The sequence below is a fragment of the Nelumbo lutea genome, chromosome 8, assembly GCF_056320005.1.
Source record: "Nelumbo lutea isolate HS-2025 chromosome 8, American lotus-T2T, whole genome shotgun sequence".
Lineage (NCBI taxonomy): Eukaryota > Viridiplantae > Streptophyta > Magnoliopsida > Proteales > Nelumbonaceae > Nelumbo > Nelumbo lutea.
Genome location: NC_142691.1, coordinates 16,531,442 through 16,557,230, shown reverse-complemented (window position 1 = coordinate 16,557,230; position 25,789 = coordinate 16,531,442). Strand labels below are relative to the sequence as shown.

Sequence of the window (25,789 nt, the reverse complement as noted above, 5' to 3'; positions counted from 1 at the left end):
TACTGCTGATATTGCATTTTTCAGAAGCAAGAACATTCAGGTGGAGAACACCCCTAAATTAGGCGACTTCAACTCATACCTGTTCTGTTCTGTTGTGGTTCATTTACAAACCTCCACAAGAGGGACAAGCTTGAATCTGGTGAAGACTCCCTTGATTACTTTGGATTCAATGCCCATCTTCTCAACTCCCTTGCAACGTAGAAATGGTAATCCAGCTTTTCTGGAATGAAACTTTTTTTGTTAACTCTGCACAGAACTAAACGATATAAAGTCAAAGGAAGATAAAAGAATCAATTCAAGTATATATACAATTCCTACAACAGCGTCCTTGAGCCTTCCTAGCTGAACAGTTAGAAGTTAAAACTCTCACCTAACCGCATCCCATGACAGTAAATTTATATCTAACAAGGCTAGCACACTAAATGCAAATACATTAAGCATGTTTATTTAATTATGTACAAGCCAAGTGATAGAAAACCCTCGATGGACACAAATGGGTTTCACGGTTCTCCAACCAGACATGCTTCTCACATAACAATATACACAGATACCACCATAAATGCCAAGACACTGCTGATTCATTTATGTACAAAATTACTTAATAGATGATGATGAAGTTATTGGATACTAATCAACTACATATATACAGCAAGCAATCTGGTCGATGTACAGCTTAATTTCACCTAATGGGAATAAAATTTTGAGAGAACCGTTCAAGCTGGGATTTAAGCATGTCTCCAAAAGAAAGACGATTTTGGGGTCTCTCAGGTGAGCCTGGCCTGTGAGTTTCATTCTTCACTTCCAAAGCTAGTGATTCCATCTCTCTTTTCAACGACTCAACAAGCTCCATGTCCACCTCGTTGCCGTAGATATCTCGCACATAGAACGCATTCACGGCCTTCTCTCCCTGCGTCTCTACGTCTGCTCGAACAACAGCAAGCCCGTACTCGCGCAGCACCCGCGTTATGTCAGAGAGCAACCCAACTCTGTTGTTTGCGCATAACTCCAGCCGGACTCCCTGCTCAAATCACTGAATACGTAAATTTCATCTCATCAAGCTTAATTATTGGTTAATGAGATGCTCACTCACACTCACCTCACAGACCCTACGCTCTATGGCTGCTTCTAAGCATTTTATGACTCGTTTCTTCTCGCTCTCTGTGTTCAGGGCGTACCCATCAACGTGCCGGATATAGTATTCCTGTAAATTGGCAATGGAAGAATATAATGCTACAGAGATTTGGTGTAAAACATGATCACTAACAGAAGGAAATGAATGAAAGGAAAGGGATTATATTTATACATACTTGAGGATTTGCTAGCGCAAACATACCTGAAATGCAGAACTTCCATGAGAAGATATGGAAGCATGGAAAATCACGTACTGCATGTCAGTAAGCGTGCATACCGTATCGAACATGAGTTTCGGTCGGTCCTTAGTCTCCACTGTCACAACCGAATACCCCTTCTCATCACATCTCTCTATCGTCACGACGGTCTTCTTCCCTTCTTCCTCACCTTCGGTGGAATAGGGGAACGATGACAAGCTCGAATTCCCCGGTGGCCCATCGAAGTCCCGGCCGGCTAACATGAGCTGGTGCAACCGACGCTCCACATTGGTTGTTGTTGGGGTTGCACCATCTCCTCCTCCGGGAAGACCCGCTGTCTTCACTCCTTGTTCTTCATTAGCCCCGGAGCTGTTGGTGGTGGCAGCGAGGACGGTGGAGAGATGATCTTCAATGGTAGCCAGCCGGCCAGGGTCGTCAATCCGGCTATCGGTGGACTCGTCGGAGATTAAAGCCACACAGGCCAGGCGCTCGTTGTGACTCCAGGCATGGGCCTCCACGACATTGCACCCCAGGTCGGTCAGGGCTGCAGATATCTCAGAGAAGAGACCAGGCCGGTCGGTCCCTGTCAACTCTATAGCCGTGTGCTCAGTGGATGTGTCGCTCCCTGCTGCTGTGGCTTCTGCTGCTTCTGCACCATTCTGGCTCCGGCTGGAGCCAGCGGAATCCTTCATTGACCCTATGGCCTGCATGGTTTGGAATGGGGTTGGGGGGTATTATTATCAAACCTGAGACCAATCACGTAGGAATATTGTTGCCACAGGAGGGGTTGTGGAGTAGGGGGTTCTCATCATGTTATATATGATCAAGTGAACCGACCATCGACCCATCCACGTGTCGCCATGTGTACAAACCATGATCTTTTTTTATAGACCCGGTTTATGGTGTAGAAGACTAGGATACCTGTTGGATGTGGTCTATGACATTTTGATCCGTGAGTTTGCTCCCGTGCTCATCTGTGACGTGAAACACTGCAAATGCAAGGAAAAAGAAAGGTGTTTTATGGACCATAACTATCATCTATATGCACATGGTTCAGGTTTTATGATTGGTTATATGGATGGGTCCGAGTCAAAATCCAAATGGGGCCCATCAAATTCAAAGGGTGGGGCCACTTACCATCCATGAACCATCCAGCATCTGAGGAAATGTAGCTTTTGGAGATGTGTAGATTCATGTCTGTCAATGCTTGCACCACTTGCAAGAGGAGGCCCTGTTTGTTCACGCTGTCTACCTGAAACAATAATTTCACCCTTAACAACATGCTTAGTGATTTCACAACAAAGAACTTTCCCTCTCTCTCTCTCTCTCACCTTGACAACAGTGCAATCTTCACAGCTTTCATTATCGATGCAAACCTGGCAACTGCATGAACACAAAACTCACTGTCAGCAGGTGATGATTCAAGTTTGTTCACCTAAAACCTAAACAAAATGGCTACAAATTTATAGTATGGTTCTCTGGGTCCATTAATATGGGATATATATTGATAATACCACAAACAAAAGACTGGGAGATGTCCAAAATCACCCCATCTTTGACTAAATCAAATCTGACCCACAATGACCCATTTAACCCCTCAATTAAACCACGTTTTAAACACACACGCAAAGTTTGTATACAAAGCACATTTGCTAACAGTGTCCCTCGGATACATCTCCGGAGATATAGTGGTCAACCCAAATAAATTAACAATAATCTGGCCAACGGACAAGGTTTTTGGCTGGTTGGCTTAACATCACGATCAGATGGGGAAATGTCCACCGATTGATCAGTAGACAAGTTAGGTGGTCATCATCGTTAACCAAAGAATTACGTAACCCAGGTGGGTCCCATCAGAGGGTGGGTCGTGGATAGTGGACACAGGCGTGCAGGTGCAGAGACGGTGGAGGTGGTGGCTGATGGTATGTGAAAGCTGAAACAAATTAAGGCTGACGTAGACAGCAATTGACCTGGGGCCATGTATCCTCTCCGTAAGGTTCTCAAATTCAGGATCAAAATAAGGCCAGCACACTTTCTCCATTCTGCAAAACAACCACATTTCATGTTACTAAAGAAGAAACCAAACCACCAACTTCAGAAGCATTGGAAGTTTGCTGGAACAAACACCATTCAAAAGTTAGAACCGAAAACAAAGATGAAATATCAGAAAAAATCCTACCATTACAAGAATTAATATATCAACCAAAAGAGATAGAGATGATAGAGAAGAGAGCTTGTGGCCAAGATGATGAATGTATTGTATTGTATGGGGTACCTGTACCTACCTGCCAGCGTTCATAACCAACCCAACAATGTCGAGAGATGGAAACCAAGAAGAGGTGGAAGGAGTACGTTGAAGAAGAAGAGTTGGTTGGTGGGTTTTTCTTGCTCCCCAGGAGTGATGTGTGGAGGGGAATAAATTTTGGGGTTTTGTGATTCTAAATTTATAAGAAACAACTCGTCACATGGCAAAGGATTTAGTTTGACAAAATCAGAGGAGAATACTCAATAAGATACGTATACGTGTCGAGTCAAACGCTAATTATAAGCCACAATTCCGTCATCCTCTCGTTGGTCAGATCCTCAGATATCCCTTCCATCTTACCTGAAAAGCTGAATCTCTCTCTCTCTCTCTCTCTCTCTCTCTCTCTCTTCATGGCTTTAATCCAAACCATGTTTTGAGATGACAAGTTTGATGGAATTCTACCTGAAATTCCGAAATCTTAGGTGCATGTGGTGGAGTAGAGAGTCCGAAATTTTATCCTAACCTGAGAGCTTGGCTGGAATTTAGAAATTTCCAGGGAAAATTACTCGTACGTACGCAGCAAGTGATGTGAGTTCCAAGTTTTGCTGGTGGTGTTGGTGCTAGCTTTTCTCTGTTAGGAAATTTCTGCTCACCACATATTCCGTTTAATATACTTCTGTGCCCAGAATAGATAAGAAGAAGAAGATAGAGAGAAACGTGCTCAAAGGATTTAACTGCAGAAAAAGGATGACACGAATATGATCAACATGTATCAACCACATTAACCAGGTCAGACTAGTGGAAGAGGATAAGGACCTCGGCTTCCTCCTGCGCTCTCTCTCTCTCTCTCTTTCTCGTCTGTGGGAACAACTTGATGACAGTGGGAGAGGATTTTGGTTATACGCGTAATCATTATCTGGAAGACTTTTTCTTCAATCCGACAATAAACCCGTTTCGGGGTTCATGTAAATCCGGATTATGTTACTCCAGTTTTCAGGAGAACATTGAAAGATTGTCGTTTGACTAAAATGATCTGGCTTCAAGCCTTCAATCGTTATCTTCAGGAACTCAGTTGCTTAAGGAGGGAGGGTTACATATTTACATGTTTCCAAAACAGGGAAGACCCAGCATCTTTGGCCCCCCGTCTCTCCAGCTCTCTCTGTGTGTAATGTGTGTAGGGTTGACTCAAGCCTTTGTAAACCCAACATCTCAACTTTGACAGGTTGGATTTGGTTGGGGATTTTCCAACTGGGCCCAGAATCGTCCAGGTTTCCGGGTAGATTTTTCTTTTCTTTTGTTAATCGTTTCGAGACTTGCATCCTTCAACCTTATCAGCTTCCAAAGTTGTCCGTTTATCTCAATTGTGATTTAATGTGCTGCGCGGAAACTTATGAACAAGAAAAACTACTGAGAAAGAGAAAATGAAATAAAATAAAACCGTAAAGCAAAGCAATTGTAATCAGATATGGTTACGTAGCTCAGTTTATATCCTATGCTTTCAGGCGTTAGAGAAAGAAATAATCCCTTAAAAAAACATAGCAGAGATTACACTAATAACGCTCACAGCCTTCCTAGCTTACCAATCCTTTTTCCCAATAAACCCGAAACTCCTCTCTGTATCTCACACATACACCCGTGTACACTCTTTCTTGGTGTTCAAGAATAAGGCCATAAGGGTGCAATTGAGCGAAGCCAAGCTGAACTTCCAGTTCGAGTTCGAGTTTATGTTCAATTCGAACTCTATTTCCTGATTGGAGTTTGATTAAAATTCTATTTCCAGGTTCGAGCTTGGATCGATTTAATATTTGATGAGTTCGACTCAAAAGCTCGAAAATAAATATATTTTTGTATTTTATAATTATATATATGATATATTTTTTATAATTTATAGTATATTCTTATATATTACATATAGAATATAAAAATATACTTTTATAATATATATTGCAAACTATATTTTTATGTTCTACAATGTATGTATGTGTTACTAGCTTCTGAGCCAAACTTTTTATTGATCAACTTCAAAGAACTAATAGAGCTTACCTCAAGATTCCAATTGAAATTGATTAGAATTGAGCTCAAATTGAGCCTAATCGAATTCAAACTTTAAACTATTTGATTAGAGCTTGGTTCAAATGCAGCCCTACTGAAGATACAAGATTACTTCCTGTCAAGATACAAATGGTATTTATATGAGAAACCCAAATTGGGTCAGTTCTCACTAAACCAGGAAAGGTACAATTTGCAAATTCCTATTGCGAGTCCCATTTGTGATTCCGAAATAACCTGTAATTTTATATAACCTGCAAATCCAGATGACTTGCCATTTCCGGATAACCTTCAATTCTGGATGAACAAATATCCCACATATCTACAAAGTGAGATATGTTCAAATTCAAGGCACCGACATAACAGACTTGGATTTACTCTACTCTCTCTCATATTTAGAACCAAGGATTAAGTATTCACCCGATACTAGATACACATGCGCGATTGGAAGGATCCAGTTGTGCGTATTGGCCTGATATGTCACGGTATTGGTGTGTATCGTATAGTATTGGCCGATATGGTCTGATATCAACGATATGAAGGTGTACCAACGATGCATCAAACAACACATTATAACAATAGGAGGCTGATTGGAAGACACCAATGCCCAACAATTAAATGTGTCATTAACCACTAATCCAACACTCGTTTTATGATAGTAAATGAAATACATTAACTATGCACTTTAATGTTCACAACCAATTCAAATAAATAACATATAATAACACATTATATTCAATCACCCCAACTATAAATTAAAAAGAATAATATCTAAAATTAATATTTTATAAATTAATAGAACAAATAATCTATCAAATCCACATTTATCTCAAAAAGTGATTTTTAATCTCAAGAAATTTATAAAAATAAAAATATTAAAAATAAAATAATTATTTTAGTACTTAAAAATTATAAATTTGTACATGGTATGTATCTTAAAAATTTTATAAATTATTAATTAATATTTTAATTTATATTAAATAACGATGTATTTATTATTTAAAAAATAAAAATATTATTTACAAATTATTTGAAAATATAATATAAATTGAATCTATTAAATCCACTAATATACTTTTATATTCAAAAATTGATAATTTAAAGAAATAAAAATAATAATAATGGAATAATTATTTTAGTAATTAAAAATTATGAATTTACATATGATACGTATCTCCAAAGTTTTAATAGATTTGATATATCTTATGATTATATATTTTTGTAAATTATTAATTGATGTTTTAATTTACAGTTTATATTAACATATTTATTGTTTACAAAATAAAAATATTATTTACCAAACATTTGAGAATTAAATTTTTGGTTGACCTTTTTGCTAATGCTAAAAATTAAAAAAAGATAAATATAAAATAATTGATATAATAATTCAAATATAATATTTTCATATGTTTTTTCCTTGGACTTTAATAGAAAATAAAATAATAATGGTTGTGTATTAATTTGTAAAAGTCTAAATAATATATACCTTGGGTTCTTGATTAATGTATTACCAATAAAGTTGTATTATATATATGCATCCTACTATAATAATTGTAATGTATGTATTTATATATACCATTAAAATATACATCTCCAATGTATTTATACACTATTTATGGTTATTTTGACATTAAATTTAGTGGTATTAATATACTTATGAAATTTATATGCATTTTCCTAGCGGTATCCAAGTGTTTTCATATTTTTTGTTTGTATCCATGTATTTCGAAGGCGTATTTGTACCCATATCCAAGCTGTCCAATACGATACCTAATACCGATACTTTAATCCTTGTTGGTAGGGGTGATTTGACCAACCAACCACGAAGAGACATGTGGCAAGCCCAAACCATCTGGTGACACCTTGGCACCACGTGGAGCAAGTCGATTAGATCTGAGATGACCTAAACTGGCTTGTCTAGCTTACATCTCGACCTGGAGAGGACAGTAGATTGCCCCCCAACAGGGCGGCACACACCACCTTGGGAGAGCTAGCCAACGATCTCGGAGGTTAGCTTGTCCTCGACTTGGGGTAATATACCTTTTGGTTCCAAGTTAGGCAGCGACACATTACCTATCCAGTGTGGACGACCCTAGCTCTCGCATGACTCAAAGAGACTGGATGAGGATCACTACTGACATGGGATGAACGCATCCCGAAGATAGTGAACTGATAAGGTCAGCGTGCCCGGATGTTTCGGACACAAAACTCGAACCCCAACGCCTATAAAAGGACCTTAACACTTCTTCACATGGTATGCGGAATCTATGCAAACTACTCACCTTTTGCTCTCAAGCTCTTTGCTATTCTCATCACTGGCTTAAGCGTTGGAGTGCCCAGCCCGAGATCAGCATCCCGGGTATTCTGATTCTTCCTTTCTTGTAGTTCGGTAGACCAACCTCATCAGCCCATCTGTCCAAGCTGTCTTCCAATAGGAAGATTGGAAAATAACCACTTTTAGGTTCTTTTGAGAAAATTCATTATCTAATATTGTCAATTTTATTATTTATCATGTTTTTGACTGTTCGGTACAATATTACTAGCCTTACGATTGATTTATTAAATTTTCCTTTTGTCCTATCAAATATTTTAGAATATGAAATCCAAGTTGCATCCTAATGTAAGAATTCAAGGTGTAAGATCAATGTGTACAAACTCTAGAAACAATGCCAAATAATTGTAAATGTAAATTTTCAACCAAGAATCTAAAAGACATGAAAATGTCCAAAATAGCCATTCAATTGCTTTGACCAAAATATTTATTTTCTAAGTTTTCTTTACATAAAATTGCAATCCAAAATCATTCCAATCTCTTTTTTGAAATTAATTTTTTTTTTTGAAACTTGCCCTTTATATCAATGCAAAACAACTTTAAATTCTTTTTTTTTGTTTTAATAAAGTTTATATTATTTTTTTTCTATAGAACCAGCCTGAATGGTCACCATATGGGTATTTTGGACATTTTCACATTTCCTTTTTTGAAGAGTCTAATAGAAGCAGTCTACTTGCAACTGTATAAAAAAAATTCAAGGGACATGATTACAATTACCAAACTTCAGGGAAAGTTTTAGCAATATCCCAAAACTTCTGAGGTTTCAGCTACCCTTTGTAAAATAATGGGTCACAGGTTGACCGAAACTGGAATCATGACTATAATGGGTCTTTCCTCCCAAATCAATCAGTCTCTGACATTCCGAGATTCGCTATCTTCTCAAAAGCTTTTGCCATTTTGTCAGGCCTTCGCTTGGCCAGAGCCAGAGGATTGGGTTGCGCTTTGTTTCTGCTAAAAGTGATAATCAAAGTCTTACCCAAGCATTTCAATTTAAAGATTCCTGAGACTCAATTTAATGTCTTACCCAAGCATTTCAACCAACTAAAGGTTGAGGGGGCAGGGCAACGCAACCAATACCGATAGGTGGGATGGGTATCAATTCTCCTTACGATGTGATGAAAATCAAATCATTCAGGATCTTCATTTTCAGAGCATGTGTAGCAGTAAAACTAACAAGGAGAGTTTTGTCTAATGCCCCTCAAAGTATTGGATGTGCAATTGTTCTTTTTTTTTTTTAAGAAATGAACTTAATTCGACCATAAATGAGAAACAAGTTCCAGGCCAGTTTAGGACATCAAATTCTTAAAAATTCTAAACATGCTTTTTCTTATAAAAAAAAAAGATGAAGTAAATCAATGCGGCATTTGCAACCGTAGAACCTCTGGAATCCCATGTTCTCGCGTTTGGTTATTACAAACTATCATTTTCTCCTTTACTCTTGAATCCTATGCATTTTCTTTACTCTTATTTATTTGACAGATGATCCGACCCAATGGCCCTACCAGTTCAAATGCCAACAGATGACAACTCAAGAAGGAAAACCCCAAATGAAAAATTATAAGAATGACAAAATCCTTCATATTGAAATTTTTACTAAACTAACTGATTTAACAGAGGCCAACCAGATGAATGTCGATCATTGTCACTTACAAAGAATTACAGGAGACTCTGGTCCTCAACTTAGCTTGGGTTGAACCAGGGTCCAACTGCACCATTTATGTGCCCATTGCTGTGGATCCCAACGCCATTTGGAATGAGTGAAGGAGGCAGTCCAACCGCCATGGGTGCTGGTGCTGTAGGGTATAATCCATGAGAATGGGGCAGGGCATGGGGGCTCACAAGAGGACTGCCACCAGCACTTTCTTTTCGCTGCTGGAGTCCATGGATCTGCCGGAGCCCTTCTTCATGGATACGGGATAGAGTCTCCAGCTCCTTCATTGACAGAGCTTCCAAGCCAACACCATAGAGAGGGGCATGTCTTGACATTTCCTCCTGAAGTGAAGCCTCAAGAGTATGGATATATTGCTGCATAACAAAGACAGAGCACACAGTTCAACACATTATCATATTTACGAGTTAAATCAGAAAAGAAGATATCTCACTTTTTGCATAAAAAACCCAAGGTCATTCTGAAACTTCAATTTATGTTCATATTAGAACAAAGTTCAAAGTTCACACTTCACAATTAAGATGATGAAGATTAGCTCAAAGTTCAAAATTAAGATGACACATTTGTCAACAAACGTGTAGGAAATCTTACATCAAAGCCCTAGATAATGCATACTCAACCAGTGCTGCATGGACTCTCCTAAATTCCTAAATGGACAAGTGTCTGTGTTAGACATGTGCCAGACTCCAACACTAAATGGACACTTGAAGCCTTGAAGGACACTTCTATATGACATTTTTCTTTTTTTTTTTTCCCCCTTGCTTATTTGACATAAATGTACACAATAAATGCCATTTTTCATATAAAATGTTTTTGAGTAATAAAGATCATCTTTTAGACCTTTTTCTATAAGTTTATAATGTTGAAATTCATCAAAATATGGACTATTTTCAAGTATATGCTTTTCTACAGACATGTCCATGAGTCCTTGTTTCTTTGTCTTGCCAAGTCAGAATCCCAGCTACATCCGACATGTCGGATTCAGATTTCCGTGTACCTGTCCACATAACATTGCTAAGAACCATATCATTCCCCTGTAAATTGCAGGCAAGGAAAGTTGAGGTTTCCAGGAAAATGGAATAAAATCATTCCATTTTGGGGCTATAGTTGCAATATAGACCAAAACATTACACACTTCACATTTTTTTTGCTGGGCAAACACCACACACTCGTGAGTGCCCATGTCATCAGGAATGAGTAGATTAAAGGAGTAGCAATTGGTTCAGTTGGCTGCAGTTTGAAGACCAACTGACCCACTAACCAGCCATACTCATTTGTACAGATGGCCTAATGGGTTGCAATCTAACCTAACCCAACCACATTAAGGGGGAGGGGGATTTGGGGGTACACTACCCGACCCAATACACACCTAAGCTCAACCCATATACAACCTGACAAGTAGATGAGTCAATTTAGATGTGTTGAGGGTCACTAAAGTGTGTTATGTGATCAGTAAGAATATTGCCATCACTAGATAAAAGTCAAAAGCCTATAACCCAAATGTATGTAAAAACAATATATGAGATGGAACCTGCCAAGTAGATGAATCAATTTCAATGGGTTATAAGAGGGCCACCAGAGTAGGTTATGTAGATCAGGCTGGAAATTGCCGTCCCTAGATAAAAGTCAAAAGCCTACAAGCCAAATGTAATAAATAATATATGAGATGGAACATGCCAACCTAGATGAGCCAATGTCAGTGGGTTATAAGAGGGTCACTAGAGTGGGTTATGAAGATCAGGTCAGAAATTACCATCCCTAGATAAAAATCAAAAGCCTACAAACCAAATGTAAAAACAATATATGAAAAGGAACACAAAGGTCCAATCACCAATTGAAAGTCCTACTAGGTTTGCAACATACAGAATGTTCAGAATTAAAGCCTTGGGCTACAATCAATAAAAAAACAAATTACAAAACCACATGGATATAAATAAAATAAAGAAACAAATCTCCTCAAATAATAACTGGATATGATTTAGGTAGGGTTGTAATCAGATTGAACCATCTACAGCCGCACTCAATCCGATATCAAACATAATTATATTTATCCATCTATCCATCTACCTACACACACAATTATACTACATATATATGTAAAATGATACTTTTTTTATTGGACTCAAATTTTAATCTGAATGACTAAGGTTGAATCCCATCAGATCTGATTATTAATTGGATGCAAGTTTTAACATCCAGAACCAGGATAATTGGATTAGGACTCGAATTGGGTATTAGATTTTCAGAGTCTGTTGACAGACCTAGATTTAGGTACATATGCGAGGAGAAACCACTATCTATTACATACAAGTTTTTTTTTTGATAAATCTATTACATAAAAGTTTTTTTTTTGATGAATAATAATAAGTTTATTGATTCAGCAACTTTAGAGTGAGTTCATACAGCATCCCAACGAAAGGCACGAGCTGCAGCCCCTCCTTGAGTCTTACAACTAAACTAGGAAAGAAAAACAATAATCACAACTGAGCCCAAAATAATTCTTCCCTATTTACCCCTTGCTTAGCTAACACATCTGACAAAGTATTTGCTGATCTCCCCACCCACTGTACAGTGACCAACATATTCCTTGTCAACCAACTAAATTTCTTCATTTCATTCTTGTATCGCCACATAGCCTCTTCAGAATTTTTTAACCAACCCACCACCACTTTGGAATCCCCCTCGATTATTAGGTGTTATACCCCCAGCTGGTTTGCAAATTGCACCTCTTGTACAGCAGCTAAGAGTTCTGCCCTGATTGAGTTCCCAATTCCCAAGGGACTTGAGTAGAGCAACAAAATCTCTCCCTTCTCATTTCTCAAAGCACCCCCCACTCCGGATAATCCTGGATTACCCATGCTGCTTCCATCAAAGTTCAACTTTATTGAGCCTTCGGGTGGAGGAGACCAGCTTGTAAATGATTTGTCCTTTAAAGATGAGCACCTTGCTACTGCTGACCAATTTCTCCAAAGGTCATTAAAGGAGAATTGATGGAAGATTTCCAAGGTCTTCAGCCAATGTATTGCCCGATTTAACACACTGTCTTTCAAATCTTGGTTGTTCCTTTCCTGGTCTTGAAAGATTCTGAGATTCCTTTCTTCCCAAAGAGTCCAAGTCAAAGCAGCACGAGCACATCTCCACATAATTCTCCCTATTTTTGTAGGCCAATAAAAGGTAGAATAGTTGAAGAGCATGTGAACTTCTGCTGGTAGACTCCAACTACCCCCAAACAACGAAAGTAGCCAAGCCCAAAGGTCTGCAGAAAAGGGACAAGATGGTAACAATCCTCACCGTGAGCTCTATAGAAGATACACCAATTAGGAGAAATACAGAGAAAAGGTCTTCTCTTTTGTAGGTTGTCTAAAGTGTTTACTTTCCCATGGAATACTTCCCAACAAAAAGCCATAATTTTTTGGGGGACTGGCCTGCACCAAATTTCTTTAGATGGAAAGGGTTGGTGAGAAGAAAGTTGAGAGATGGACTTGAAGAAAGAAGCACAAGAGAAAGTTCCAATGGGTCTAGGAGTCCAAACTCTCTTATCTGGCTTGGAGGGATCCAAACAAACATGATAAAATTGAGGAATTGAGGAAGGGTGTTGTGAATAGCCTTCCACGGTGCTGCTAGGTTAGCTTGCCTCGATACACCAGCATCCCATCCGTTCTCTGACCTTCCATAAATGCTTCCCACCACCTCATGCCACAATCTCTCTTTCCAAAGGCCATCTCCACAACCATTTCCCTAACAGAGCTTGATTCTTTCTAATTACCCTCCCAATTCCCAAGCCCTCCTCTTCTTTACTTCTGCACACAATTTCCAAATTAACCAAGTGATCACTTTTTTCTTGTCCCGGCTCCCATAAGAAGTCTCTCATCAACTTCTCCAGTTTCCTGGCTTCCCTAACTGGTATCCTAAAGACAGACAAATAATAGGTAGGTAAGTTAGCCAAGGTAACTCTTATTAGGGTAAGTCTCCCTCCTAAAGAGATATAGTTCCTCTTCCATGAGGCTAATCTCTTCTCAAACTTTTCTATCACTGGGGTCCAAAATCTACTCTCACTAGGATTTGCCCCTAAAGGAAGCCCTAAATATGACATAGGCCAAGCAGAGGTGGAACACTCAAGACACTCCGCAATAGCCTCGACCTCCCCTACCTCCAAATTTATACCCGCTATGCAGCTCTTTTCCAGATTTATTCTCAAATTAGGGACACTTTCAAATCCTTTTATTATCTCCTTTAGGTTTGCTACCTTTTCACTAATACCTCCTTCACAAAAAAACATTAGGTCATCTGCGAACTGAAGGTGGGTGACGGGGACTTGGTGTCTCCCTATTCTCCAACCCCTAATGGCATCTTTGCTGTCAGCCTTATTAATGATCCTACTAATCACATCAGCTACTAAGGTAAAAAGGAAGGGTGAAAGTGGATCCCCTTGCCTGACACCCCTGCAAGCTGGAAAAAAGTCTCTCACCGTACCATTTACCAAAATAGAGTAGTGGCAAGTACTGATACACCCAAAGATCCAACTACACCACTTGTCCCGAAGTCCACAGTTTTGCATAACCTCCAATACAAACTTCCAGTCCACCAAATCATAGGCCTTTTCAAGATCCAATTTACAAATGAATCCTCTCTTACTAGACCTTTTCATTCCTCCACACACAACAATCCCCATTTACAATGAGCATAGGCTTTCAAAGTCCAAATTATAATAACTATATTTGTTAACAATAGTCACACCAAAGTTGATCAGGTATATAATTGCCAATTGGCTAAACTGACAACCATATGCAAGTTCTATTACATAAGAGTTATTTCACATCTAACCATCCCTATTTACAAAGTCTAGGCTTTTAATGTCCAAAATGCAACTATATTAGTAAAGTGGGAACAAGTCAGCAAAACAAAGGATAAGGGAGGTTTAGGATTGGGGAACTTAGTTCACAAGAAAGTGGCATAAGGTGATAGAAAAGCATTCACGGGCTGATGAACAATGGTTGGGAAGCAAACATAGCCTCCACATCTTCCTCAAGCTCTCTGTGGAAAGCAATACAAGAGGTATATCCTATTCCTATCTTTTTTTATCTTTTTTGGAAGTTCTTTGGTTGGGTGATACTCCTTTTGCTCCCTTTTACTGTTCTTTATTCAGTTTCTAACTACAAGTTACAACCCATTTCAAATTTCTTCACCTTTTCTCACTCTTGATTGAGTTGGGATTTTGGTTTCAGAAGGGGTTTGAGGGATAATGAATGTTAATCTCTTATTTGTTTGCTTGATGCCCTTAAGTCTGCTTTCTTGGTTCAATCTTTGGAGGACACTAGAGTATGGCCTGATCTTTCTGATGGCACCTTTACCTGTGCTTCTTTCTTCAATACCCTTGTACAAACTCCTAGTGGGCCATTGGAGATGAGAATTTCTCGATGAAAGAGGTTTGGAGCAAGCCCATTCCACCAAAAATTCAAGTTCTATGTTGGGAGGTGTTTCTTGGGAAGGTGAACACCTGTGACATGCTTCAAAAAAGGAGGCCAAATAAATGCCTCTCCCCTCATATGTTCACTCTTTGCTGTGCAGATGGTGAATCCCTACCCCATTTATTGATCCATTGGCCTTTTGTGTTTTTTTTTTTTTGTTTGGAAATCCTTTTGATCTCTCTTTAGTTGCAGGTGGAGTACTCTCTAGGATGTAGACAGCCTCTTTGATCCAAACTTTCTAAGGCAGCCAACAAAAAGAGGAAGGGTTATGTTGAAATCAGTAAGGGCAGTGATGGTGTGGAAATATGGGAGGAAAGGAATGCAAGAATATTCAATGAGAAGTATAGGTGAAAAGAAGATCTAGTGGAGGCCATAAAGATAAATATTGCACATTGGGTGAAATCACTCCAGGTCTTTCAAAATTTCTCAATTTCTGATATAGTAAGAGCATGGACTGAAGTAGCACACATTACTGAGAAGAAAGAAAGAAAGGTGATGGAGTGGAAGCCCCCAGGTCCCAACAAGATTAACCTGAACTTTGATGGGCACTCTATAGGAAACCTGAGTATGGCAGGCATTGGTGGTGTGATTAGAGACTCCTCAAGCAAAGCATGGGCTATGTACTCAGGACCTTTAAGGGAAGGTGATTCTTTAAAAGCTGAACTATTAGCTCTGCTATAAGTGTTAAAACTTGCCAAGCAAGCAGGTCTTAAGAACTTGGAGATAGAAGGGGACTGAAAAATAGTGATATCTTGGACCAATTCAAGTGGTAATGTTACTTGGACCCATAGACATCCGTTAAGGGAGATAGTAAGCATAGCAAGGGAACTTAATGCCACACTCACATGGATCAGGGGAATTGCACCTGCAATGGCTAACTTTCTAGCCAAACAGGGAGTTCAAAGGCAGCAGATTTTTTTGGGATTTATTGTAACAATTTCTGGTGCAATGTCTGCTTTCTAATTGCTGTAATTCTGTATTTAATTCTCTTAATTGAATAAAATTCTCATTTTGCTGATAAAAAAAAAAAACAATAGTCACACTTGCAACAAACTTGATTGTGTATGTAGCTGCCCAATGGTTAGATTTGATAGCTTCAAATCAAACAAAGCAATACCTGGCAAGTTTGTAATTTTGCTTCCATCCCATCAATATATGCTTCACATCGAGCAACCTGCTCTTCCTTCTCTCTCTTTTCTCCTTCAGTTTGTCCAACTGTTTCAGTCAACCTTCGGACCTCATCCTCGAGTGACTGTCGAACTTCTTCTCTAGTTACAGTCTCTGTGGCATAACGTTTCAATTCTTCATCAAACCTTTTCCGTGCTGCTTCTGCACTCTTCAACCTTTCAGCAAGAGCATTTTTCTCCTTCACCACTCTCTGTAACATAGAAGATTGTATTCAGTAATGACATGAATTCAATCCACAGTAAAATGGCAGGAATCTAGAACTAATAGCTATGCAGTAGAATTAAGTCATTTACCAGGGAAACTAACAGCAAAAGTTCATAAACATAATCTACAATAGATAACTGAATGCTGATTAAAAAAACATCTGGAACAAATAAGCCACCAATCATATCATTTTAAGGAAAAAGAGCCAAAGATGACTAAATATTAAATATAAATTATGTAGAATTTGCTACAGTAAATGATGAGCAGAGTGAATTTTCCACTGAATTGATGTGAAATGCAGTATAGATTCCAAGGTACAAAGTAATTAGTTTTAATTGGTGTAATCTGCAAGATTCTGCTCAAAACTCATGTTTTTCCTGTCTAATGAGAAGGCAACAATTTCAAATTTAAAGAGCAAATTAGGCCCTATCAACAAAACAAAATGGAAAAACAGGACCAATGTAACTGATCGCATATAGTTGGGACAAGGCTTAAATGATGATGATGATGATGATGATTTTCTCACCATTGAGCAAGTCAGAGGGAATGGGAAAATGGATAGATGGGTAGTGTCGTAGTAAATAAATTGAGATTAAGAAGATGAAAACAATCACGAGGCCCAAGGTTGATGTTTATTTCTTATCAGCAAAGCCAATGGGTTGTTACAATCAATATATCTTCTTTACTTTCTGTTCAAGACTCTTCTAATGGACTTCCTTTATTATTATTTTTTTTTATCAATAACACTTATGGACTTTCTTTAATTCATGAGAACTAAATAGTGAGGTCACTCTGTTTAGCATAGAGTGCTTGGCAATATTGCATCAGGTAGCCTCTGCCGGTCATCTCGAACATTCAGTGCTAGACACAAGAACTGAGGCCATTCCAAATATCAAAGTACAAAGTCAATCTCTTCACCTTCCCAAAATTCAAGTATATTTCTAAACATTGATCCGACTTCAACTTAACTAAGCCTTAACCCAACTATCTATTCAAACCCTATATCAGCATTTCACCCTATCAAGGGTCATATCTTCTACTAAATTGAGAGTTCTCAGCTCTTTCCCTAGTACTTCAGCCCATTTCATGTTGAGCTGCCCCTAGCTCTTTTAAAACCTTAATTCACATTAGTTTATTCCTATGGTCCAACCTAATTATCAAATAAATAAATAAACCCTTTTCACCTACATTAACCACCTACCAAATTCCAATTGGAGTTGTTTTTGAGAAAAGATAACTGGATTCATTAAACCGAAAAGAGTACACGAGGAGATGTACAATGCAGAAGATAAAGAAGACACACTTCAGTTACAAGGGAAGGGTATTATCACCGTAAAGATTTTCCCTGTTAATCCCAGACTTTGCAAGGCTATCTGCAATTCTGCTCTGCTCTCTTGGAAGCCAGGTGAGTTTTACATCCATGAGGCTCAATAAATCTCTAGCCATGGCCAGGTGTGAGCCAACCTCCAAGGACCACCATCCTTCTCCCTTAACCGTTTGATTGTATTCACAGAATCACCTTCATTGGTTATGCTCATAAGGCCCAAGCCTTTAGTAATTCAAATATCCATAAGAATTGCCATCACCTCAGCCTTTGTAGAGTTAGCTGTCCCAATTGGACCACTGAAGATCCAGCAAACAGTACCATCCCTCCCCCGATCACACTTCCAATATTAGCATCACTTGGATTTCCTAAAGCACTGCCATCAAAGTTTAACTTCACTACCCTCTCTTGAGTAGAAGAAGAAAACAGGGGGACAAATTGGAGTTATTGCTAGCACTATCCACATTTTGTTTAGCTTGATTCGTCATTTGTGAAACGAGGTAGGTAGTTAGGTGCCTTTCTTAGTAGAGTGATTGGATCAAGTTAATTTTGAAATCGTATAACTTTAATGAGCATGAAGCCATTAACATTAACCACCTTCCAAACACAAACCCTCTGTCACCAGTAATATTGCCCACTTAAAGGAGAAAGGGTATGGAGTTATACACAAGCTTCTTCCACTGGAGATTTCCCTCATAAATCTTTCAGGTGACAATTTTTGCTTGTTACTTACCTACCTCATTCCATGCCATATTTTCTTGAGGAAAGAGAGCCATTTTTATGGTCTTGCATCAAAACAGGTGAGTATAAGAAGATATACAAGTCTATACCAAAAAAATATATATGGAAGGCAGCCATCCTCAAAATTTAGTTAAAGAATGCACTGTAATCATACTAAAAAGCCCTCTGAATCCCTGATTTAGTGAACTCATCAGTTTTTGCAATTTGTCCTGTCAGAATCCATCTCAAATGGGCTGAAATGATCTCCATTAGACCTGGCAATTGGGTTGGGTGGGTCGGGTTTGGGTCAGGAATCAGGATGAATTTCAGGTTGAGTTGGCAAATGCTAGACCCTAACCCTAAATGTTCAGGTTAGGATTGACCCACAGGTCAATTCGGGTCATCCCTAAAAATAAAAGAAATCTTATAAAATAAAGAAAAAATACATGAAAATGTCAAAATTAAAGGAATTAACCTTAAAATCCCAAACATAAAATAAAAAAATTTGACCATTCTACAATTCAAAGAGTAAACGATAGAGTAAAGACTAAATAGTAAAAATGAGAGAGAGAAAGCTTCTAAGAATACATAAATAGTCCCAATTAGACCTAACAATCGGGTCAGTGGGTTGACCCATGACCCAACCCAACCCAGTTTTTTCCGGGTCGGATTGGGTCTGATCATTCTCAAATTCAGGTGGCTAAATATGAGACCCTAACCCTGTTTTTTCGGGTTGAGTTGGTCTGGTTCGCAGGTTGGGTCAACTTTTTGCCAGGTCTAATCTCCATGTTTTGTTTACCTCATTGAGAAAATAAGCTAGTCCGCATGGCTCCATGCAAACCATTCTGCCTCACCTTGTTTGAAGGTCATGTTATATGGAAATGGAGTTAGAACAACGGATGCTTGACAAGCTCAACTCCCCTAAGTAATGCCATAAGCTTTGCTTAGCATTTTTTTAAGCTTTGTTTAGCATTCCATGCCAAAATTTCCAACCTATCAATTCTTTACAACTAAGATAAGGGACTTGGGAAAAGTTGGCCTTGAAAAAATGAATGTCAACAAAAAGGGCATCCCAGTGCACGAGGCTCCCACCAATGCGGCTGTGAGAGGGAGAGATGCAGCCTCACCCCTGCAGATACACAGGCTGTTTCCAAGATTTGAACCCTGGTCACCCTCAATGACTGTTAACAATGACAAGAAAAAATAATAGACCTCACCCACATTCCCAACCCATAATTTCAAGGATAAAAACACTAACGCTCCATCTATTTCACTAAAAACACTAATGCTCCATCTATTTCATTAATAAAGTTTCTTGTTATTGATCTAAAAAAAAAAAAAGAAACACTTGTAACCTAGCCTTTTGCTTCAGACTTCTAGTCACAGATTGAACTAGGCATAATCACAAAGAACAAATTTTACTACTGGCATAAGAAAACCACCAAAGCCCAAACTCTAATCCCATTCCCAACTAATTCTGTTCCAGGACTTCCCTTCCCATACAATAGCCATAGAAGCCTCAATCAGAAAGCATATCAAACACCTCTAGTACGGAGAATATTCTCTCTGATAAGTCCCAGAACCAAAACTAATCCTCTCATTATGGTAAAAAAAAAGTGGCCACCAGGCCCACCACAATCTAAGGGCCCTGCTCTACTTAGGGATACTGGGCTTACAGTGACATGGCCCCCATCTCTTTCACCAATTTGGTGGCAGAATGAAATATCAATATGGAACCCAATAAATATAAAAGAATCTTAATAGAGTTGTAGAACTCATGATTTGCAACTTATCCTAAGTTTTTCAGTATTTCAAACAATGTTTCCCATTTAATGGGATTCAGAAATAGCTATTAGTTGTGGGCATCGGTCTTACAATGTTTTCGAGAGAAAAGCTGTTTCCCCATATCAGTTCTGTCATTGTTCTGTGGTTGATATGTAAAGAGGCTAAGTAAAAGGGGCAAGCTAGTAAGATAATCTGTTCTGCATTAATATGGGCTATATCTAGAGAAAGGAATGCGTGAATCTTTGAGAATGAAGCAATTTCAGAAAATGCAGTACAAAGGAGATTGAAGGGCACCCTCTGGCACATAAATAGTGATCCAAAAGCCCTTTCAGAGAGTTCCTTACAATTCTTTTCTTTTTCTTTTACTTTTTATTGATATAGATACTCTTTTTGTGAACAATAAAAGTAATTAATACCGACTATTGTAAATTCCCAATGTACAGTACTTTGATGTACATGTGCTTATATTTTTGACCAAAAGGAATATAATAAAATACTTTGATAAAAAAAATACAATAAAATACTTCTTCAAAGAAAACAAAAGAAAGAAATAGCTACCTAGAACTATCTAAAGTGCAACAAAGATCGGAAAGATCAGAGGCAATTCTAATATTTCAATATATCAATATTATGATAAAACATCACAGAAAAAAAATTGATATTTTAAATTATAACAATGCCAAATTTTCACAAAAAAAAATTAGAGATATTATAACAGAAGCCATCTGCATGGTTATATGTGATATGTCATGTATCCTAAGCAGACAAAACAGGATATTTCTGTTTTTGTATCCTGTTGAACTCGTTAATTAGTTATTTTAGCGGACCCATTTGACATGTAACAGCACGCCAAGTTTTACTAATGATAGAACAAGTTAGCTGTACAAATGGATCTCATACAACTTACAAACCATAGACCTAGCTGACCTACTCAATCTATGCTGTAGTTTAAAGATTTGCAAACCCCCCCAGCCCTGGTTCACCCAAAATAGACTTTCCCTTGATACCCCTGACCTTGCTAGAGAATCGGCAATGATGTCTTTTTTTTTATGAATAGAATCGGCAATGATGTTTAATTATATTGGCACACACCTGAACAAGCAGTTCAGATTGAAAGCCAGTGCTCTTGCATGTCTTAGCAAAAATCAAAAGGCCCATTACACCTTACCATTTTTTTTGATAAGTCATTATATGTCACCATATTTCAACCAGTTTATCACCACTTGGCAGTTCCCCTCAACTTCAACTTCTGTGCAGTCAACCCTGATACTTCCCATAATCTTTAACCACACCCTATACCTTAAACACCAATTAATAAGCAATCAAACTACATTGGTGCCTAGTAAATGTAGTGATAGTTTGATGTATAATGCATGTGGTGACTAATGTTCAGGGGTACTCCCAATTCAATATCAATGAAAGAATCTGTCACTACTGAACCACAAAAAATCATGCAAAATCATTTCAAAGTTGAATTATCAAAGAAACAATAGATTTTATGCCGGTTTAATTAGATTTTGCCCTATTTTAGCTTGATTGCAAGAAAGATTTCAGGGGCAACCAAATCAAGAAAATGAAGGCAAAAGCAAGAAAAGAACGCCCAAAATTTATCAAGTTCAGCCCAGTCCAGCATTGAGAGCAAGGGAGTTTCATTCGGCCCAAGTAGTGCAAGCTAACTCTTTGGAAAACCCAAGGAAAGAAGCCTAGCAAGAAGGAAATTTCGGCCCAGCCCATTTTTAGCCCAAAGAACAGCCTAGAGTGTAGCCTACATGAGCTCAAAAGCAAGCTAAGTTGCAGCCCAAATAGCAGCCCAAAGGGAGCTAGGGGCGGCAACTCCTAGAAGTTTCTTGAAGAGAAGGAAGGAGCACTCTAGAAGGTTCATGAGGGGTGTAATACACCCAATTCTAGAGACTTCAAGAAGGGGCAAGAGCCCCCTTGAAAAACTATATAAGGAGGCCTCTAGGAGGAGGGAGAAGGGTTCAATTGCTTGAGAGGAAGGCTCTCCCACTCTTAGAGGTTCGGCCACCTTGAGAGAAGAGAAGAAAAGAAGGTTAGGCGCAAGGAAGAAGAAGAAGAAGGGCTGAAGGAAGTTCAAGACAAGCAAGCTAGAAGAGAAGGTGAGTTCAAAATTGGGGGTTTGTGATTCAAAGATCTTTTGTAATAACTCAATTGTAGTTTCATTCTCCTTTAATTTGAATTCTGTTTCTTTGTTATATTTTCTTTCTTCTTTCTCATTCTTCCATTCTTCCTTAATGTATTTCAGCTTGAAAATTTTCAGTTCAGCAATCTAGTTCTTTTTTATTCATTCGAATGGTCATGAATTGTACTTGGAGTTTCTTGAATAAGGGTGTTTTTGTAGATTAATTCGGCCAATTAACCTTCAAAACTCAGATTTGAATTCTCAGATCTGAGATTGCAAGATCTGAATTGCTTGAAAGAGAATTCAGATCTGCAATTTTCAGATTGGCCGAATGGATCTAAAGCTTGGAATTCCTAGAGTGCTTGAGAGGGACTCTAGGAATTCAGATCTACTATTCAATAACTTAATTGGATGCAAGATTAGAGATAACTTGCACAATTCAGTTGGTGATCAATTCAGTTTTGAATTGATGCTTTAGAAGTGTTTGAAGAAATGCATGCATGGGGATTAAATTCTTGTTAGAGATAGAAGAATTGTCACTCATGCATAGGATGAACATGTGCTTGAGAGAGGTTGTTCATGACCTTAGGGTTTCACCAAACCAATGCTCAATTATGATTTATTCGAATGATCCAAATTGATAGATTGCTGAATTCTGATATTGAAATTTACTGTTTACTCTTCTAACCTGATTTGAAGGCAATTGAACCAATGATTTAGATAGATTTTAATTTTGGATTTTTAGCTTTCATTAAAGTTTTGATTTATTTGTTAATCAGCTAAGAAGTACTCAATTTAGTATTGATACTTGTTTCCTAAATCCTCGTGGGAACGATACTTCACTCACTACTTTATTATTTGAACGGCTAATGCACTTGCTAGTGTCACAATGAGCCATACATCACACTCAATACCAAAAATTTTTTAACTTGAAACCTGCAAAAAATTTCTTGAAACTTCAAGGGGTATAGTTTACCTTCAACTCATCACGTTTCCGAGATTTTAACTGTGAAAGTTGTGCCTCTGCTTCATGAAGACGATCCTGAAGAGCTTTTTTCTCAGCCAAGAGCTTTGCAACTTCATCATCTCGCTCTGCACGAAGCCATTCAAGTTGGCTCTCAACATCTTGTATCTGTTCAGAAAGCTCCTTCCTTTCCCGTGCAAAGCGGTCCATTTCGGCTTTCATCTCAGCCTGCAATTTTTATCAAAAACACTACCTTTATTAACCTCCATGAGACCAGCAACATATGATGGCATTTTATCATCCATATAACCTGTCCAGACAAGAAATCAGGTACCTTGAGACGGTTAGTGGTTGCCTCAGATTCACTAAGCCTCTGTGATAGGATAGCTTTCTCTTTACTCATATTGGAAAGCTCAGTTTGTCTTGCCTCACGAGCACGAATATTTTCATCTTCACTAGCACATAACTGATGCCAGAGAGCTGCACGATCAACATTGGCAAGTTCAGCAACTTCCCGTAGCATGCTCAGAACTGGCTTGACAATCCCTTGTTCTTCACGGACCAAGAAAACCAAAATATCCAGATCTAAATCTACTTCACGACAATTATCTGTACTGCTGGTAGCACGGTCAACAAGTCCTTTCAACATCCTCCCACGATAACCCTCATCAGCATAAAATTTAAATAATATAGCATATAGCATCCTCACAAACCCTTGCACTCTGGGGTCTCTAGAGAGAGCCATTGTTTCAGCAAGACCAAGAACAGAAGCAAAATCATCTTCTTGGCTCTGCAATGATTCATCAGTTTTTCCCTCCACAACAGTGTCTTTGTGTAAAAAATTCTCAGCCATGGATCTTGAATTAATACCAGCTCTTTGAACATGGCGCCTTTCCAAGACAATGGCTACTGATTGATCCACAATGGCTCCTCGAGCTACAGCTCTTTCAAAAACTTGGGATGCCTCAACAGCAATACATGGTATGGATAACATCTCTATTAGAATATAGATATCAGAAAAACAACGGCCCAAACATAGAACCTGCTCATCTACTGCATGCAACTTTTCAGCAGTGAGTCTGTTTTCATCATACATGAAAAGCCCACAAGGTGTTGTCAAGCAATTGCCATCAAGCTCACAGTCAGAGTCAATATCTCTCAACATTGCTTCAGCAACATCAACCCAGCCATTCACAGTTTTGGTTAAAACATCCAGGACACAGTATGAAACTTCAGCCCCTAAACTTTTAAGCTGGGTGCGAATAGCTCTTACCTACAAGAACAAAATAAGTTTAAAACATAGGAAGGCAGAACATTTAGAATGATAGTATGATACCTTATAAAACAATTCAAAAGGAAACATCCAATTAAAGATTACTGAGGTGTCTGCATTCATACAGCTTGAGGAATATGCTGACACTGGGATGCTGCTTTCAGTATAAAACTAATAGTTGCTGCAAGTGGTTCATCATTTGAATCTGTCAACAGTCTGAAAGCTTGAAATAGGACACGTTCCCACACTTCACTACCAAACTCCAATTGACTAAGAGCTCCCAAAACCTGAAAGGACAAAAAAAAAAGAATTTGCAATTGATCTACAGAGGCAGCAAAATACTAAAACTGACTAAAAAACGAGATACATAAAATAAATAATATGAGATCAAGAATGATATTGCTAAATGTTTATAGTCCATAATACAATAACTTAACATCACATCCCAAAAAGGACAACGGGACAATAAAAAAATAATACTCACAGGCAATCGGAGTGCAGGTTCAGCATCTGGCTTTTGAAGTCGATCTAGAAGTGCACAAGCAGCAAGTGGATGCTCTGAATGGTCAACCAATTTGGGCACCAAGGCAACAAGATCCGGTTGCAGATGTTTAGGAGCTTTATCCAATACAAGAGCAATCTTTTGTGCAGACTGAGGCCTTCTCCTAGGCTCCGGACAACCTTGTGGAACAGCACCATCAAGGGCTCTCAATGAATTAACAATTAATCCCATAAGCTCTTCTGACTGTTCTGGCCACTTTGTCTGAAAAGAAATTTGCTCAACCTGTTAAGTATATGTAATTTTTGCTCATAAACCATGTATTGACAGCATCTCAGAGTGGAACTAGAACAAAATGATTTTATTATACCCGTCTGATGCATTTGAGAGTACAAATTCACCATAAGAAATGAAGCCAATTCAGGTTGCAGAGAAAGAAACGAGATTAATTCAGGATTTCAAGGAATAAACTCATTTCCTTCCCTTCTAACAACAGGAAACGTCCATTTTGGATGAGGGCATTGTGGTTATATCTTTTATGTCAAGAGATGGAGAGAAGAAAAATATAAGCATTTCATTTCCCAAGGCATCCAAACAGTTC

The 25,789-nt window shown here is 38.4% G+C and overlaps 2 protein-coding genes across 10 annotated transcripts in view; both read right to left on the bottom strand.

Annotated features, from left to right (window-relative positions):
- Positions 1 to 88: 88 nt before the first annotated feature.
- LOC148843014 (ACT domain-containing protein ACR2-like) lies at positions 89 to 4,335 on the bottom strand. 8 transcript variants are annotated; one of them, XM_088958048.1, is made up of 9 exons: positions 3,604 to 3,723; positions 3,299 to 3,370; positions 2,660 to 2,711; positions 2,466 to 2,580; positions 2,250 to 2,317; positions 1,334 to 2,032; positions 1,097 to 1,201; positions 684 to 1,018; positions 89 to 246 (listed from the first exon to the last, which is right to left on the bottom strand). In XM_088958048.1, the coding sequence occupies exons 2-9, from the start codon at positions 3,367 to 3,369 to the stop codon at positions 156 to 158; spliced, it is 1,536 nt and encodes a 511-aa protein (XP_088814174.1). In that variant the 5' UTR covers position 3,370; positions 3,604 to 3,723; the 3' UTR covers positions 89 to 155. The 8 variants fall into 8 exon arrangements, with proteins under 8 accessions (XP_088814174.1, XP_088814175.1, XP_088814173.1 ...); XM_088958049.1 differs by having other exon boundaries at positions 3,508 to 3,616; XM_088958047.1 differs by having other exon boundaries at positions 90 to 246; positions 3,614 to 3,755.
- A 5,140-nt stretch (positions 4,336 to 9,475) lies between these two features.
- LOC148843013 (uncharacterized) overlaps positions 9,476 to 25,789 on the bottom strand; it is a 30,513-nt gene continuing 14,199 nt past the window's right edge. For both annotated transcript variants that reach the window (XM_088959876.1, XM_088959877.1), the window contains exons 5-10: positions 25,174 to 25,452; positions 24,815 to 24,976; positions 23,751 to 24,689; positions 23,429 to 23,644; positions 16,209 to 16,469; positions 9,476 to 9,979 (exon numbers count right to left, since the gene is read on the bottom strand). In XM_088959876.1, coding sequence (XP_088816002.1) covers positions 9,635 to 9,979; positions 16,209 to 16,469; positions 23,429 to 23,644; positions 23,751 to 24,689; positions 24,815 to 24,976; positions 25,174 to 25,452 — 2,202 coding nt within the window. In that variant the 3' untranslated portion in view covers positions 9,476 to 9,634. The remainder of the gene's footprint in view (positions 9,980 to 16,208; positions 16,470 to 23,428; positions 23,645 to 23,750; positions 24,690 to 24,814; positions 24,977 to 25,173; positions 25,453 to 25,789) is intronic.